General features: G+C 41.5%; 1 protein-coding gene across 3 annotated transcripts in view; it reads right to left on the bottom strand.

Moving 5' to 3' along the window:
- Positions 1 to 18243, bottom strand: part of ATG2A (autophagy related 2A) — a 140945-nt gene that overhangs the window by 26360 nt on the left and 96342 nt on the right. For all 3 annotated transcript variants that reach the window (XM_089653957.1, XM_089653958.1, XM_089653959.1), the window contains exons 30-32: positions 4630 to 4753; positions 4324 to 4541; positions 3412 to 3641 (exon numbers count right to left, since the gene is read on the bottom strand). In XM_089653957.1, coding sequence (XP_089510083.1) covers positions 3412 to 3641; positions 4324 to 4541; positions 4630 to 4753 — 572 coding nt within the window. The remainder of the gene's footprint in view (positions 1 to 3411; positions 3642 to 4323; positions 4542 to 4629; positions 4754 to 18243) is intronic.

Genomic DNA, 18243 nt, shown 5'->3' with positions numbered 1-18243 from the left:
TAAGCGCACAAACATTATTTAACAAAAAATAGGTCTTTTAAGGCTCCCACTCATATACAACTAACATGTAATTGTTAAAATACAAAACATTTTGTTCATAAAAGCATTAAAAAAATTTTACAAAATGTACTTATAAACATAACACAGAGGCATGTTTCACAGTATATCATGGTTTCTCTTTGTCCCCCCATATACTCATTAGCATTCTCCTTCAATCATTGTATGGACTTGATATTGTGAATAATTGAGGAGACTTCGATGTGGAGGTGTGCCATGATGCATCACAACACGGTTCATGGCTACCAAAACCCCACTTCTTCAGGTGCTGTGAAATTATAAATCACAAATCAGTATTTGCTTCAATGTTATTCGTAACATATCAAATGGTATAAATACCTTATTTATTACCGAACATGGAAATCTAGGCCTGAGGACCATCCAACAGCACCAAACCTTACCCTGGGAGAACCATACAGAGAGGGGAAGAAAGAAGAAAAAAAAAGGCACAAAAGGAAAAGAACCGCACTCTTTTTCTTCCTATTCTTTTTCAACACAATTACTGTGCTGAAGCAAATACGGATTTGTGATTTACAGTTTCACAGCACGTGAGGAGACAAAACGCCTCTTGATGCATCGTGAAACTCTCCCACATCGAAGTCTCCTTGATTATTCACAATATCAAGTCCACACAACTACTGAAGCAAACAGTGATATACTGTGAAACGTGGGGCAGCACAGTGGCTAAATGGTTAGCACTTCCGCCTGGCAGTACTAGGGTCATTGGTTCGAATCCCAATCACAGCACCCCCTGCCTGGAGTTTGCATGTCCTCCATGTGCCTGCGTGGGTTTCCTCCAGTTTCCTTCAACACTCCAAAGACATGCTTGTAGGTGAATTGGATCCAGTCTAAATTGGCCCTAGTATGTGTATGTATGAATGTAAGTTAGGGACCTTAGATTGTACACTCCTTGAGGGTTAATGTACAATATATATGTAAAAGCGCTATATAAATTGACGGCGCTGTATAAGTACCTGTAATAATAATAATGCCTCTATGTTATGTTTATAAGTATAAATTTGTACAAAGTTTGTAAAGTTTTTATGATCTAAATAAATGTTTGTATTTTAAGAATGTGTAAATTGTGTATGCGTGGACACCTTAAAAGTCCTATTTTTTGGTAAATCATGTTTGTGCACCTAGCAAAAAGACTAGGTAGAGCTGCCACAAATTCTTGTCATTTCAGTCCACAAAATCCAGTGTTGCTAGCCCAAAACATGAAATTAGCTGAGTGCATTTTGTGTTGAAGCAAATAATGTCAGTGCTTCCAACAGCTATTTTTATATACTTGCAGTTTTTTTATAGGGAATAAACATGAAAAATGTAAGGAATAGAGAGATTTTTGAACATTAACTACTTGAAGTCCAGAATGTTGAACCTCCTTCTTGCCCCGACCATTTTTGAGTTTTCAGCACTGTCATACTTTGACAGACAACTGCTCGGTCATGCAACACTGTACCCAAATTATTATTATTATACAGGATTTATATAGCGCCGACAGTTTGCTCAGCGCTGTACATTATGGGGGGAGACAGTACGCGAGACAGTACAGTAACAATACGATTCAATGCACAAGGGGTTCGAGGACTCTGCTCCTTGGAGCTAACAATCTAGGAGGGAGGGGATAGTGGTACAGGAGGAAATAGCTGTGGGGGATGGAGTTGTAGGAAGAGTGGAGGAGTTCAGTAATTAGCTGAGGGCGGGGTAGGCTTCCCTGAAGAGATAGGTTTTCAGAGTGCGCCTAAAGGTGAGCAGAGTAGGTGATAGTCTGATGGATTTGGGAAGGGAGTTCCAGAGGATGGGGGAAGCCCTGGAGAAGTCCTGTAGACAAGCATGGGAGGAGAAGACCAGGGAGCTAGAGAGTAGGAGGTCTTATGAGGAGCAGAAAGTACGGTTTGGGTGGTATTTGGAGACAAGATCGGTGATGTAATTAGGGGCAGTGTTATGAACAGCTTTATACGTCAGTGTTAGCGTTTTGAATTTTAACTGTTGGGCAATCGGAAGCCAGTGGAGGGATTGGCAGAGAGGGGTGGCAGATACGGAGCGGTTAGTAAGGTGGATAAGTCTGGCAGCAGCATTCATTATAGACTGAAGAGGGGATAGCCTGCGGTGAGGTAAGCCGATGAGGAGGGGGTTACAGTAGTTGAGGCGTGATATAATAAGGGAGTGAATGAGTAGCTTAGTGGTTTCCGAGGTTAGGAACGGTCGTATTTTGGAGATGTTGCGGAGGTGAAGTCTACATGAGTTTATCAGCGATTGGACCTGGGGTTGGAAGGACAGATTGGAGTCTAGGATGACACAAAGTACTCTGGCTTGCGGGGTGGGACTGATGGTGGCATTGTTGGTCGTGATGGAGAAGTCGGGGGGCGGGCTGGGGGGAAAACTAGGAGCTCAGTTTTGGAAAGATTTTATATAATTTATAGTATAATTATATAGTATAATTTTATATAGTTTATAGTTTTCTTCTGGTGGTACTTAATCACCACTGATTTTTTTGTTGTTTTTTTTTTACTATACAAAGGGAAAGATTGAAAACCTAAAAAAAAATATTTTCTTATAGTTATAGTTTCTGATATAAAATTAGTTTCTGTGATAAAACATTGCAAATAAATAATCCTTCTTCATAAATTTAGACCAAATGTCTATATATTTGGTTATTACCATGGAATAGAGGCAGATGACCTAGAAAAACAGCTTCCTGGCAAACGTCTTGATTATTCTTTCTTGATAATCATTCCTATACTGACATTATGAGGGTGCAGCTTGGCTACTACCTCCACCTTAGTCTGAATGGCTGCAGCAAGAAAGGGTAGCTCATATGTTGCCTCAACCAAATAAAGCAGCCATGCATTTGCCTTTAATTAAAAGAAACCTGGCATGAAAGGAATATTACTAAGCTTTATCTAGAAATACCAACTGCCTGGTTGTCATGCTTGGCCTTGAATCTTTGAGCTGAAACATGGATAAGGATTTTTCCAAACTTCATACTGGTTCTGAGTCAATGAAAATATTAAATCCCATAAGCCAACATACCAGTTAGACCACTAGCATTTTAAGAAGTCTAAAAAGGCAGCTGCACACCCAACCTGTATTTCTCTCATGACATGTTTTCTCTAAGCAACTGGCATGCATTTTCACATACCCGCATCCTGACTTTCCAGTTCTAAAAGGCAAATACTTAAAAGCTTAAGTTAACTGAGCCCAAAATGAAGTAAAACTGACAGTTCAAGACTGATATGCAGTATGCTCACGACACATGGATCTACTCCTTGCTTTTAAGCAGTTGTAGAAATAAGGCTTGCATAGGTATACAGTGGTTAAGTCCATAAATAGATGGTTCTGCACTGTCCTCACCTTGGTGACTGTGCCCTGGCAGAGTTGGGCCGACTGCTTCCAAAATCTTTTCCTCCATACAAGTGCCACACCACAGAGATTTCTCTCAGGACTATACGGGTTTCTGGCACAGGGAATTTAGCTGGAGGCTTTAGCAAGTCAGTGCTGCCAAGAGGTCTAGAAAAATGTCCATCCTTCACCAAAATCAGGCTGTCCACTAGTTTTCTTACCACCGGCTCTCCATCTTTTGGCTGAAATGTGGAATTCAATAAAATATGCATTAAAACACAATTTTTTTTATCCAGAAAACTACACATTCTGTAACCAACATGGGAACTACTGCATTCTAAAGTATCGGAAAATTTTCTCTGCAAGCATGTTTCAATTAGCTTTTGACCAAAACATCTTCAGAAATTAGTATGCTCAGCTTTGCCAAGTATGAAAGTTTATGTTAAAGAAAAGGGAAGCGTTGTCAGCACAGGCTTATCAAAATGAGCAAATACCAGTCAGGAATTTTGTGTCCAAAGGTGTGATGGACAAAGAACATGATTACTAGGGTGACCCACAAAAACAAAGCTGAAGGAAAATCCCCTCTAATGCTGACCATATACTTTGCGACTTCTGGCCAGTTCCTGAGGAAACGGCCAAAATTTGCTCACTGGGTGGTTCTTTGGTGGAAAAATCAAAAGATCTAAGGGAAAAATTGTCAACTGAAAAATGAATGCATCCAATCAGATGCAGCCACTTTTCAGGCATTTTGACAGCCAGTGGAGCACAAAAGAAAGAGGAGTGAGGAAGAGCAAAGAAAGATAAGCAAAGAACAGTTTTCTCAAAAACTGTACAGAAGGGTCCAGACCAGTTTCTCAGGCATATGCATTCTGGTTTGCTAGGTGAATTTAAGCAAAAACAACTAGACTAGACAATGATACCTACCGGCACTCCAATTCCAGGTGCATCAAGGATACAGAAATCATCAGTGTCTGTCAACTCACTGTCTCCACTTGTGTCTGATCCTGCAAGACTTTCCTGTGAAATTCGTGAATCAGGGGCTGGGGGAGCTGGGGAAATGGTGTCATTTCTGTTTTCTAATGCAGCTTCCTCAGGGAATAGGTATACAGACACTGGGGAATTCTGACGAAAAAGTGGTTCACCTTTAAAAAAAAAAAAAAAAAAAGGTATATTATATATCAGGCAAAAAAATCCATATTCACTGTACGGAAACCACAGCTGGTAATATACCTGATTCTGAGTGCTCTCTGCTACTCCTTCCTGTATCTATAAGAGCATCAGTTAGGTCTCCCTGGTTGATCTGAGCAGTCTCTGCAGGTAAACATGGAGGTAGTGAGGATAAACCTTCAGGAGGCTGTAACACAGAAAAATTTGTCTGGATGAAGCTATTGATACAAGAAGCAGCACTGAACAATCATTTGCTACAGCTGTAGGACTAACAGGCAAGATACAGTATGTACAAGTAGTATACACTCTATATAGGCAAACCAAAGTATACATTAACACCACTGTCTGTCATTGTGAAAATGCAGAGATGCAGAGAGACTGCAGTGAGGCAAGGCTCTTGTGTGGGACCAGTGCTGTTGAGACAGCAAGGGAAGCAGACATGCGGTGGGTGGGTACCCAGGTCAGGACTTTTGCGCCAGGCACTGATGCTGAGGCAGATTCCAAAATGGGACTAAAAGAGACCACCAAGTATAAAACATTCAGAGGACATGTATGCCAAGGTCTGTTTGTGCAAAGAAATAGACAGGCCAGTTTTCATTTAGAAGTGGAATCTGACAAAAACTGTTGACAGCCAGGAGACTTACTGTAAAAAGCTCTGGTTAATTCTTATATACTGTACTGTGTGTGTATATATACATACACACACAGCTCAGCATTATCTCAATGAACACAAGAACAATTTCCAAAATTTTGACAAAATTGAGTTTTATAGAACATTTGTTTAGCTCATTACATAAAAGTAAGGTTAATAATATAGCCTAATTTACCAGATCTTCAGTTTTACTCAAATTAGTTGATGTGCAAATAAATACACCCCAGAACAAAAACTACTACATCCAGTATTTTGTATGACCTCTGTGGTTTGGAAGGACAGCACCAAGTCTTCTAGGCATGGAATGAACAAGCTGGCAACATATTGTAACATCTATCTTTTTCCATTCTTCAAGAACCTTTTAGAACCTGGATGCTGAAGGGAGAGTAATGCTCAATAGCTTTTCTCTAAACGCTCTGTGCTGCCAGGCTGCATTTTCCCCATAGGTGTTTGATTGGGTTCAGATCAGAAGACATAGTTGGCCACTGAATCACTTTCACCCTTTTCTTCTTCAGAAATGCGACAGTGGCCTTAGATGTGTTTTGGATCATTGTCCTGTTGGAAATGTGCACTACGACCAAGGGCATGAAGTGATAAGAAGCATCTTCTATTTCAATATAGAGCAGTACATCTGTGAATTCATGATACCATCAATGAAATGCTTCTCCCCGACACCAGCAACACTCATGCAGCCCCACAGAAGGACACTGCCACCACCATGTTTCACTGTAGGCACTATGCATTTTTCTTTGTACTCCTCACCTTTGCAATGCCATACAGTTTTGAAGCCATCAGTTCCAAAAACATTTATCTTGGTTTCATCATTCCAGAGTACAGAGTCCCATTAGTCATCTACTTTTTCTGCATGGGGCCTGGCAAATTCTAGGTGGGCTTTTTTGTGCATGGACTTTAGGAGAAGCTGCCTTCATGGACGACACCCATGCATGCTACTCCTCTGCAGTGTACGCCGTATTGTGTCACAGGAAACAACCACCCCAGTTGGGCTTTCTACTTCTTTAGCTAACTGCAGTGAACTTGCATGGCGATTTTCTTCACCCTTCTCATCAGAAGATGCTCCTCTCAAGGTGTTAACTTCCATGGACGGCCTGGTCAACTCTGTGAGATGGTTGCAGTTACATCTTTGTGAAATTTTTGTATCACTTTTGCTATTGGTATTCTGACTGCTAAGTAAAGCTTTGCTGATCATCTTGTAGCCTTCACCTTTCTTGTGTAAAGAAATTATTTTCCTTCTCAGGCCTTGTGACATTTCTCTTCCGTGTGATTCCATTGCTGACAGCATGAAATGGGAAGGGGTTTTCTTTGTTAAGTAACGCCCTTTTATAATCAACAGTCTTCTGGACACCAGTTTAATGAATAATTAGACTCACCTGTAGTTGAATTCTTGTTAATTAGGGCTTTGATGTTGAAAAATGTAGCTTTGCTCCTAAAACTTTCAATGGGGTATATTAATTTTTGCGACATGGTCTTGAATGAATTTGTGAGGAAAAATATTTGTGTGTGTGCAAATTAACAAATCTTGTTTGCAATCAATGGCCCTCCCATTTGTGGGAGTATTTTGTAGTATATTGTCCCATAGAAAATGTTGGTTCTGAAAGGAAAGTAAGGGTTTTCTGACAAATCTGTTGTACTCAGGGTGTACTCATTTATTGTGTGCGCTGTGTATACATACATACATACACACATCGATCAGCCATAATATTATGACAGCCCACCATATCGCCATTGAGACATGGATTCCACTAGACCTGTTAAAGTATGCTGTGGTATCTGTTTTACTGAGTTGTGGTTCATTCATTCTTACAAAACAACCAGCCTTCCTGCATTGCAGTACATCACAACTCATGGCAATGCATAGCAGTACATTAAGTTACAAACAAAAGGTAACGTTTGATTTTCAGCATGTTAGGGTACGTTGGCAGCCCATTCACTTCACTGGGATGCCTTCAAGCAACACATTAATGCACAACGTAGTAGTAGCCTGGGCTGCTATTGTTTATTGCTATTAGTATGGTGAAAGAGATAAAAAAGACTATCAGGAGATGAAAAAATGTTTAACCACTTGCCCTCCTGAGGATTTACCCCACTTCCTGACCAGGCCATTTTTTGCGTTACAGCGCTGCGTTACTTTAACTGACAACTGCACGGTCATGCAATGCTGCACCCAAATGAAATTTATGTCCTTTTTTCCCATGAATTGAGCTTTATTTTGGTGGTATTTGATCGCCTCTGCGTTTTTTATATTTTGCGCTACAAAAAAAGACCGATAATTTTGAGAAAAAAAACAATATTTTTGACTTTTTTTCTTTTAAACATGTCCAGTAAAAAAATTTTTAAAAATCAAATTTCGTCATAAATTTACACTAAAATGTATTCTGCTACATGTCTTTGCTAAAAAAAAAAATCCCAATACGTGTAAATTAATTGGTTTACGTGACAGTTATAGTGTTTACAAATGGCTGTACATATACAAGCATTTTTTATTTATTTTTATTTTTCTACTAGTAATGGCAGCGATCAGCGACTTATAGCAGGACTGTGGCAGGCATTCTGACACTGGCAGGAACTGACTTGGTGTCACTGACATCCCCAGTGACACCAATACAGTGATCAGTGCTAAAAAAAAGCACTGACAGTAAAATGGCACTGGGCAGGAAGGGGTTAACATGAGCGGTGATCAAAGGGTTAACAGTGTGCTGTTTTACTTGGTGCTGTGTGCTTCACTGTAAGCACAGTGCTTTGCATGGCTGTGCTGTGCACAGCCATCCAAAGCAGTGTGCATGAGCTGACAGGGAGGGGAACTGTTTTATTTACAAACAGTTCTCCTCGCCAAGAGATGCTCGGCAATCACCAGGCGCCGGCGAATAATCGCCGGCCAGGACCCGGTGATTGACAGCCGCGAAAGGCAGCGCGGGTAGGGCATGCGCACCCCCTACCCGGAAATGCGAAATCACATATATATATATGATTTTGCACACCCGTGCCGCCGTGTAGCAGTATATATGCTATAGGGCAGTTAGGAAGCGGTTAGAGGTCTGACCATTTCCTTAAATAAGTTCACCTTTTGGGAAAAAATTAATAAATGCACATATTTTTGCAAGAAAAAAATGTGCATTTATTATTTTTTCCCTAAGCATCCTGGAAAGCATTGTACCCGTGATTAGTGGATCGGGGTGCTATGCCAGATTCCTGCAGACAAGCCCTGCAGCTTTCAGCCCATACCTTCATACAGGCTGACTGTTTACAAGCTGCAGGACTTATGAATGAACTACAAGACCGCTCATCAGCAATCTCACAGTCCATTCATAACTAAAAGCCATCAGCAGAAATGGCTGATGGTAGTTGTAGTTCATGCATTTACAGGAAATAAAGCTGTGGATAGTGGGAAGAACATAGACTCTGTCCTGCTACCTGCAGGCCAAAGCAGTTGAAGAACATCATCATTTGTGAGGTTTGAGTTTTATTTATATTATATATACACTATATTGCCGAAAGTATTGGGCTGCCTGCTTTTCCACACACATGAACTTTAATGGCATCCCAGTCTTAGTCTGTAGGGTTCAATATTGAGTTGGCCCACCCTTTGCAGCTATAACAGCTTCAAATCTTCTGGGAAGGCTGTCCACAAGGTTTAGAAGTGTGTCTATGGGAATGTTTGACCATTCTTCCAGAAGCGCATTTGTGAGGTCAGGCACTGATGTCGGACGAGAAGGCCTGGCTCGCAGTCTCCGCTCTAATTCATTCCAAAGGTGTTCTATCGGGTTGCAGTGCAGGCCAGTCAACTTCCTCCATCACCATCCAATGATTTGCAATGGTGTCCCAAAACTTTTGGCAATATAGTATTTGTATTTATATATACGAAGAACCAGCAGCAAAAAGCTGAATACACATAAGTGAGCAGTTTTATCTCTCAAATAATTTATTTTTCTGTCCATCCAGTACTGAGTTTTACACAGCTTTACCACACAACACAGCCCTGTCTGACAGTGGAGGAAGCCTGATTTTTCTCTGCTGTGGATCACTAATAGTCCCACCCGCCCCCCATGCTTTGACTGGACAGTGAAAGGAGACGTAGCAAACTGATAAACTCATCTCTGAGTATGCCGCTTGCACTGCAGTACAACTGTTCGGCTCCTTGTCTTGCACAACTAATTGACTCCCTCTACTACTTCCTCAGTCTATGTTCCGCTGTACAAGAACTGCAAGTGGCTAATACCAAGTCACATTTACATATTTACAGTGCTTGCATTTTAATTGTATTAATTACTACAGAACAACATTCATTTGCCCCTTTCTTATCTGCCTGGAGTTCAGGTTTAAACATAAGAGGATTTACATAAAAAACAGATACATACCTTTTCCTGAAGTCTTCTCAAGAGTCCAATGATATCACCACTACTTTCTCTTAATGCTCCTGTGGTGTCAGGGGCAGCCATTTTTCCCTGACTGAGTGGCGCTCAGATAATGATGTATGAGTGCTGCTCAGTCATGGAGAATCTATAATGGGTTCACAGAAAATAAGCAGAATGACATGACTGGACTTCTGCCCAAAGAGGACTGCTGGCACTGAACTGAGCAGGAAGCCAGGAACAGCGCTGGAACGTGGAGAGGGTAAGAAGAAACTGGGAATAAATGTTATTTTTAATAAATGGTGAGGGATAAATAATTAAATGTAGCTGGAGTTCTTCTTTAATGAAGAACAAAAGGTAGAGGGGGGTAGAGGAGGTACTTTGTTCTATATTTCTTTACATAAACATGTATTTTATATTTAGTGATTCTTTAAAACTAGAAACAAAAATTGCCTTGTATTTAAGGTCAAACACTGTCAGTTATTCCATCTATCAGGAATTTCCTCCACAAGTGAAAAATATCAACTTCCCTTGTCTATTCCAGGGGGACCTTTTTATTTTCCCAACGTTTCAGTCTGCTTTCCCTCAAAATCAAAATCTGAATGAGAGGAAGTTCTGCAATCTAAAAAATCAGGAAGAAGCTCAAACATATGAATTTCCATTTACGACTGCTAGAGGACATGAAAGTGGTATTTTTAAATCAAGAGAATTAAAATATTTAAAAGGAGATCCACCCATTCTACAGTATCTTTGAGACTTGATTAGAGAGTTAGGTGAGTGCCTTGCCAATAGTTTGGAGGGATGACCATGTTCTAATGCAACTGACAGTTAATGTATAAGGGATTAACTCTTTCATGTGACCTTTGGCCACTGACTGATGCAGTGCTAAGCACAGAGAGAAGCCTACTTACAATTAAGATTCCCAAAAGCCTGTTCTAGCAAGACCTTAAGATAATATGTACTTTTGGTACTGAGAGAGAGAGAGAGAGAGAGAGAGAGAGAGAGTGAGTGTGTGTGTGAGAGAAATATATGTTCACTTACTTTTTTGTATAATTTTTTTCCTCTGTTAAATTAAACATATTTTATTAAAAAGTACCTGATTGAAAATAAATAAAAGGACAAGTACAGTCAAAGCTCGTTTGGCTGTACTTCTCTTGTGGATTTTCAGCCGACTAACAATCACCAACTATCTGCTCATGGAGCTCTGAGAACGGAGTGATCAGCAGTGTTTGATCGCTTAGTTCTCAGTCTTGAGCCAGCGGGTGACAGATGCAGCATCAGACCAAAGCGCATGCACCTAGGTGAGTATGATGCTGAAAGAAAAAAACAAACCTAAACTTTTCTATTAATATACGCAAAACATAAGATTCATTCCTGGCTGTCAATTTGTAATTTTGTTTGGAGAATCATGTGTTTCAGACACCATTGTCACAAGGCAGACTCAGGACCTCAAATTCCAATGCACCTGCAGCACAGCCTGGCCAAAATCCTTCCTCAGCCTTCTGACTGGAGAAAAAACAACAGCAAATGATGGAGTTCTCTCTCTGCTCACTAGATATGGAATCTGTGACCCTTACTTGGGCGTGGAAGCACAAAAGGGAAACGGAAATCAGGAAACACCTGATATTATGAACCATATACAAGGTGTAAAGAGCCTTGTCCCCCAGTATCTGAGGACTATGACAAAAAGAAAATAAACACAATGTCCTGGCTGAGATGGAGTAAAGAAACCACCTTAGGAAAAAAGTAGGGATGCACCAATACTGTTTTTTTTTTAATGGGCGAGTACCGATACTTTCGGTCAAGTATTCGCAGATGCCAATTACCAATACTTTGCATTGCGATAATAGCCGCAAATTGCACCGCAAAGAATAGCATGTGATTTGAACAGGAATGCGATTTCTGTCCAAATCGCATGTGGTTTCCCCACTGCTCCTGTGTGAACCCAGCCTTGTCATAGTCCTAGTGCACACAAGAGCGGTGTGGGAAACCTTCCTGTAGGCATCTGATTGGTCAACACCATCCATGTGATGGTGCTGACCAATCAAAAGTCCTCTAGCCTGAACTGTCATCGCTGCAAAGAGAAGAAAGAAGATTTGAAATCCCTGACGCTTTCTCTCCTCTCCTACCACTGAGACTCAGCATGGGATGCCTGCAGGGAGGTTTCCTGCACCGTTCCTGTGTGAACTCAGGCTATGACAAGCCTGGGTTCACACGGGAGCAGTGGGAAAACCGCATTCGATTTGAATAGGAATCGCATTTCTGTTCAAATCGCATGCTAATCTTTACAATGCAATTTGCGTCCATTAACGCAAATCGCACCACAAAGTATCAGTTAAGATATCTGGAGTATCGTGCATCCCTAGTAAAAAGGATGTCCGAGGCTGTAAAACCACTTAGTCACGGTGAAACAACAGAAAAGTTACTTTACAGGAAGACCAGACAGAAATATAACCTTTCTATGCAGAAGAAATCAATGGAATATCTTGAATGAGATCAAACTGAGATATGTGAAATACAGAAAGTACCAAGGTGAAGTCCCAGTCTTAGGCTCCATGTACACTAACATTTTTTTAGCTCCTAGAAGCTATTGTCAGCATATTTTTTTCTGCTCCTAGAAGCTAAATAGTGTTATCCTATGTGTCCATTCACAGTACTTTAGGCCATTAGCATTTTTTGAACTTCAGCAACAAGGAGCAGAAAAGAGTTTGGAGTGTTTTTCCAGCAGAAAAAAAGTGCTAAATGCTCCTAAACACTGCTAAAATGTTCATAACAACTTTTTTTCCCATCTCTTTTTTTTTCGCTACATGTACTGTAACAACGCTAATAAAACTATTACCAGCGTTTTTATCCAGCATTTTCCCAGAGTTATTTTATTTTAGTGCAAAAAAAAAACAAAAAAAACACTAGTGTGCATGGAGCCTTAACCAGTGAAACAGTATGCTTGACACCTTGCACTAAAGTAAGCACCAAGGGATGTGAAGCAACAGGTCTCTGAAAGAAAAATGCCAAGGCTAAAATCTGACTGTACTAAAGGGAAGTTTCACATTAACTCCAGACTGGAGAAAAGCCAGGATGCAACCCACGTCATACTTGTGAGCATAAAATACTCTAACCTTATGCCAAACAAAATAGGCTTTTCTGTAGTAATTTAGAGATTCCCTTGTCACAAAGGGAGTCTCTGAGGAAGGTGCTCCAGAGGAAGGGAGATACCAGATAAATAAAGGGAGTCAGAGCTGCATGGAACGTATGCAAGACATTGCACTGGGAGCTGCGCCTAAGTCCTTCTTTACCTGAAGAGGGTATTAGGGAACCATCACCCCCTACTTTATTATTATTATTATACAGTATTTATATAGCACCAAAAGGTTTGCTCAGCGCTGTACATTATAGTGGGGGACAGTACATGAGAAAGTACAGTAACAAAACAATACACGAGGGGTTCGAGGGCCCTGCTCTTTCGAACTTACAATCAAGGAGGGAGGGGATAGTGGCACAGGAGGAAGTGGCTGTGGGGGATGGAGTGGTAGGAGGAGTGGAGATCGGCAGTTAGGCGAGGTAGGCTTCCCTGAAGAGATGGGTTTTCAGGGTGCGCCTAAAGGTGAGGAGGGTAGGTGACAGTCTGATGGATTGGGGTAGTGAGTTCCAGAGGATGGGGGAAGTCCTGGAGAAGTCCTGCAGTCGGGCGTGGGAGGTGGAGACCAGGGAGATAGAAAGTAGGAGGTCTTGTGAGGAGCGAAGATTACGGGTTGGGTGGTATTTGGGTATCAGGTCGGTGAGGTAGTTTGGAGCAGCGTTATGAATGGCTTTGTATATCAATGTTAGTAGTTTGAATTTGATGCGTTGGGCAATTGGGAGCCAGTGGAGGGAATGACAGAGGGGGGTGGCAGAAGAGGAGCGGTTGGTAAGGTGGATGAGTCTGGCTGCTGAGTTCAGGATTGACTGAAGCGGGGATAGTCTGTGATAAGGTAGGCCGGTGAGGAGGGAGTTGTAGTAGTCCAGGCGTGAGATAATGAGGGAGTGAACGAGTTGTTTAGTAGTGTCTGGGGTTAGGAACGTACATATTTTGGAGATGTTACGGAGGTGGAGCCTGCATGAGCTTACTAGCGATTGGACATGGGGTTGGAAGGACAGGTTTGAATCTAGAGTGACACCTAGGACATTGGCTTGCGGGGTGGGACTGATGGTGGCGTTGTTGGTCGTGATGGAGGCACGGGCTGGGGGGAAAATTAGGAGCTCGGTAGGAGCCCTACCATCCCTTCCTCTATGCTGTCGATGAGACATGGCCTGCTGACACACACACACACACACACACACACACACACACACACACACACTAAAACAAAACGCTTGCTGTCCAAATCAGTTGAGAGGGCACTTAGCAGGATTACCTCTAGATCTGCCAGTGTCCCCCACCTCCATAAGGAAAAGCTCTCAGTAGTGGCCTGTAGTCCCACAAGGTATGTTTTGCTGTGACCTTTAGTTCTACCAGGGATGCTCTGTTGTGACCTGTAGTCCCAAGAGCCACTGGTCTGCTGCAACCAGTAGTCCTCCAAGGTATTGCTTCTGCTGCCCCAGAGCCTGTACTTGTGCAGTAAAGGTGGCCGCTTCTGCACCCTCCCCTTTCCCCACTAGTACCATAATCATGGGGAATGACATCACCTTTACCGAAAAAAAACATTCCCAGCAGAGATTATAATTGTAAGCAGTAATGTTGCAAGGGTGAGTGGAGAGCTGTACAGAAATATATATATATATATATATATATATAAATATAAAATAAAGTGTATGCACATCCTAAAACATACAAATGACTCTAAACATACAGGCATCTAAAACAAACATCCTAAAACATACAAATGACATCTTTTGTCCAATACTAAGAATATTTCTCAGCAAAATGAGTGATTCTATTCAGTCTTTTTAGGCTAACAGATCCTATTTCAGCTATCCTGTCTGAGAAGCCCTAAGAGGATGTACACACTGCAGTCACTGTCAAATGTACTAGACAGTGTGTAAAATTATAGCACTTAATATATCACTTCCACTACTGCACTGTCATCTACGTATGTCAGATGTTGCTTGTTAAAAGTAATTGTAAGCAATGGCTGACAGAAGATTTGCTGCTCGTTATTATTCTCAGGCCTTCCCCATGGTACAGACAGGAATAAAACTACTTGGCAGAGTGAAAGAATTTTAAATGAAGACAGGTGCTGGAGATTTTACTACCATGATATCACCATGAATCACTAATCGTTCCCAGTGGAGATTATAATTGTATGATATCATCAATAGCCAATGATTGTTTCCAGTTGAACAAAATTTAAATATCAACCTTTTAAGACTCACAGTACCTGCACCCTATTTGCAGTGGCAGAAGATGATTATCGGCAAAGGTCAAAGCCTAAACCTATTGATGATTTCATTAAAGAGCCACAAGCTACCTCACATGGTTTTAAATATTTTACATGCTTACCTGAGAACGACAAGGTACACTAGTGCTGAAACTCCATGCAAACAGCTAAATATAAAAATGAAATACATACTGTAAATATGATATATATTACCTCCCAAAGGATCTGCATTTTGTCCAGCCAGTCCTGAGATTTACACAGCTCTGTGACACAGCACAGTCCTATCTGACAGGGAAGGACACCTGATTATTCTTTGCTGCAGTTTCACTTTCATTCACAGGCCATGTCCCCACCTTTACTTTGTAATTGGATGGAGAAATGTAAAGGAACACAATGATGAGCCCATTTCTGTCACTCTGCTCTCTCCTCCAATCAGCAGGTTCATTACTGCACGCCTGGCTGGTTGTGCTGCTTTTCCCTCTCCCTTTCTTAGCTCTGTGGTACAGTAGATTGGAAGAGGCTAATACCAAGTCAAATTCAGGTATTTCTACTGCTTGAAAATAATAAAAAATACATTTACTAATGTATTGTTGACTGCAGAGCTACATTCATTCACACCTTTTATATCTTACTGGGGTTCAGCTTTATTACGTGCAACAAAAACAGCTTAAAGCAGACCTTCGCCCATGAAAAGCTTTTTCTCTCATCGGTTTTCTCCTCCCTTCCTCTTACACAATGAAAGACTTATTTTATTTTAGACAGTAAATACCTTTTTTATTCCTACAGAGTTCTACTTCCTGAATCCTCACCTAGGCAAGGATGACATAGGTTCAGCGACTTGCTGCCTCTGAGATGTCTATGACACATCCCAGGGGACAGTGTTTCAGTATTTCAAGGTGAGATCTTAGTTGCCAGAGACCTGCCAGAGACCTGCAGCATGTCTGTGCTTGCACAGGGTCTCATTTCAAGACGGTGGCGCAGAAGCAGAACATCAAAGGAGAACTGGCTGGAAAACCACGCTGGACTCCATGGACTAGTAGGTATGTCTTTTTCTCATACAGGGACAATTATTAAAGTGGAATTCAATCAAAAAATTAAGCCCCGTTGGTTTGCTCCCGCTCCCCAGCTTGTAACGGAGTTAAAGGTTTGTTTGTTTTTTTATGGCAATTCCACAATCCTCATCTAGGCAAGGTGGACATCCCTTGCCCCATCACAACGCTCCTGCAGTCTCCTGGGAAACATCACGCCTCAAGAGGCAGTAGGAAGATTCACAAAGTGCTGCGCAAGCTTGCATATTCGCAGTGGGGAGGCAAACTGGGGTGTGCAGAATGGTGGTGCAAGAAGATGTGGCTGCGGAAAGACAGCGTTGGACCCAGGCATTGGTAAGTACCTGATTTTTAAAAGTCAGTAGCTACATTCAGGAGAACTTGGTTTTATTGGTTAGAACGCTTGTTTACAGATGAATACAACAATTGCCTTCTGGGTATGGAAATTCTCTCACGGAGTATATATTTATTGTGTCAGAAGAGGAACTTAGGTCTTGTGTGCTTGGATGTTTTTTGGCACTGGCACCATCCTTAACAGATTCCCATCTCTTTCTCTCCCTTTCTTTTCCCATATGGGAACTAGCCCCACCCTTACTACCCAGTGGTCAATGCCTTCTAGGATACCTTTTACTTTTATTTTTGGGGGTTGGCTTACCCCAGTTCCTAAAAACTTAACATATTAAGAGCGACTTCAGAAACTTAACAGGTACAGTCTGGAGGAAAGAAGGGAAAGGGAGACATGATTGAAACTTTTAGGCTACGTTCACACTAGCCTTGTTTGCAAGCGGCAGACAGGTGTTTGGGAAGCGTTTTTACCGCTTCCCAAACGCCTGTGAAAATTCTGCACATTGCAGCACATGGTGCTGTTCACATGGGAGCGTTAGCGTTGCGTTGCGGCAAAACGGACGCCTCTGGTTGAGTCAGGAGGAGTTGAAGCCTCCTATTCAACTCTATGGTGCCGCTCCGCAAATGCCCGTCCAGCGTTTGAGGTGCGGTTGCGACACGGTTGCGGAGCGTTAACACCATTCAAACTTCATTATAGGCGTTTGTGGGGCATTTTTAACACTTTGCAAACGCCTAGCAACCGCCGCTAAACCGCGCATGCGGCGTTTGAGGAGCGTTAAAAAACCAACGCTTGTCAAACGCTACAGGGGCGTTTGACAAGAACTGGAAAAACAGTCAAGTGTGAACGAGCCCTTAAATACATCAAGGGGGTGAAATAAGGTTCAGGAGAGCAGTATTTACAACACGAAACCAAAATCAAGAACACAGAAAAAAGACCTTTAACTTGAGGAAAGTTCAAAACTAATCTCAGAAAGTACTATTTTACTGAAAGAGTAGTTGATGCTTGGAATAAACTTCCAGCAGAGGTAGTGAGCCAGTCAACAGTAAATAGCTTCAAACATGCTTGGGACAAGCATAGATCTATACTCAGACAAAAAAAATTAACAAAAACAACCCCCCCCAATAAAAAAACAAAAACAACACAAAGAAACAAACCCCCCCCCCCCCAAAAACACACAAAAAATGGGCAGACTCGATGGACCACTCGGTCTTTTTCTGCCGTCACTTTTCTACAATGATTATTTTTCTTTATTTGTGTATTTATTTTACATGTATTTATTATTATTAACTCCCTAACAAAATAAAATAAGAAGAAAATAAAAATATTAACGCCTAACCTAAATCCTAACCCCTAATCCTAGCCAAACTTTAACTCTAACCCTTCACCCTAACAAACAAAAAAAAAAGAAAAAAGAAATGAATAATAAAAAAAAATAAAAGCTGATGGAAAAGCTAAGAAAGCTGAAAAACCTAGCAGCAAATGATGCAATAGATAATATTTTTCTCTATTGGCTAATAAAAAAATGCCAAACCTCAACAAGCACGAAAAATGCTCAAATTTGCTACGCTCAAGTGTGAATGCAGCCTTAAAGTCTATGGGATGCGACTTTGCATTAAAGTCTATGGCACGTGACTTTGCATTAAAGTCTACGGGACGCGACTTCGCATTAAAGTCTACGGGACGCGACTTCGCATTAAAGTCTACGGGACGCGACTTCGCATTAAAGTCTACGGGACGCGACTTCGCATTAAAGTCTACGGGACGCGACTTCGCATTAAAGTCTACGGGACGCGACTTCGCATTAAAGTCTACGGGACGCGACTTCGCATTAAAGTCTACGGGACGCGACTTCGCATTAAAGTCTACGGGACGCGACTTCGCATTAAAGTCTACGGGACGCGACTTCGCATTA

This window comes from Staurois parvus, unplaced genomic scaffold (genome assembly GCF_062004578.1).
Source record: "Staurois parvus isolate SC_StPar_1 unplaced genomic scaffold, SC_StPar_1.0 ptg000730l, whole genome shotgun sequence".
Classification (NCBI taxonomy): Eukaryota; Metazoa; Chordata; class Amphibia; order Anura; family Ranidae; genus Staurois; species Staurois parvus.
This window is presented reverse-complemented; position numbering and strand designations above follow the sequence as displayed.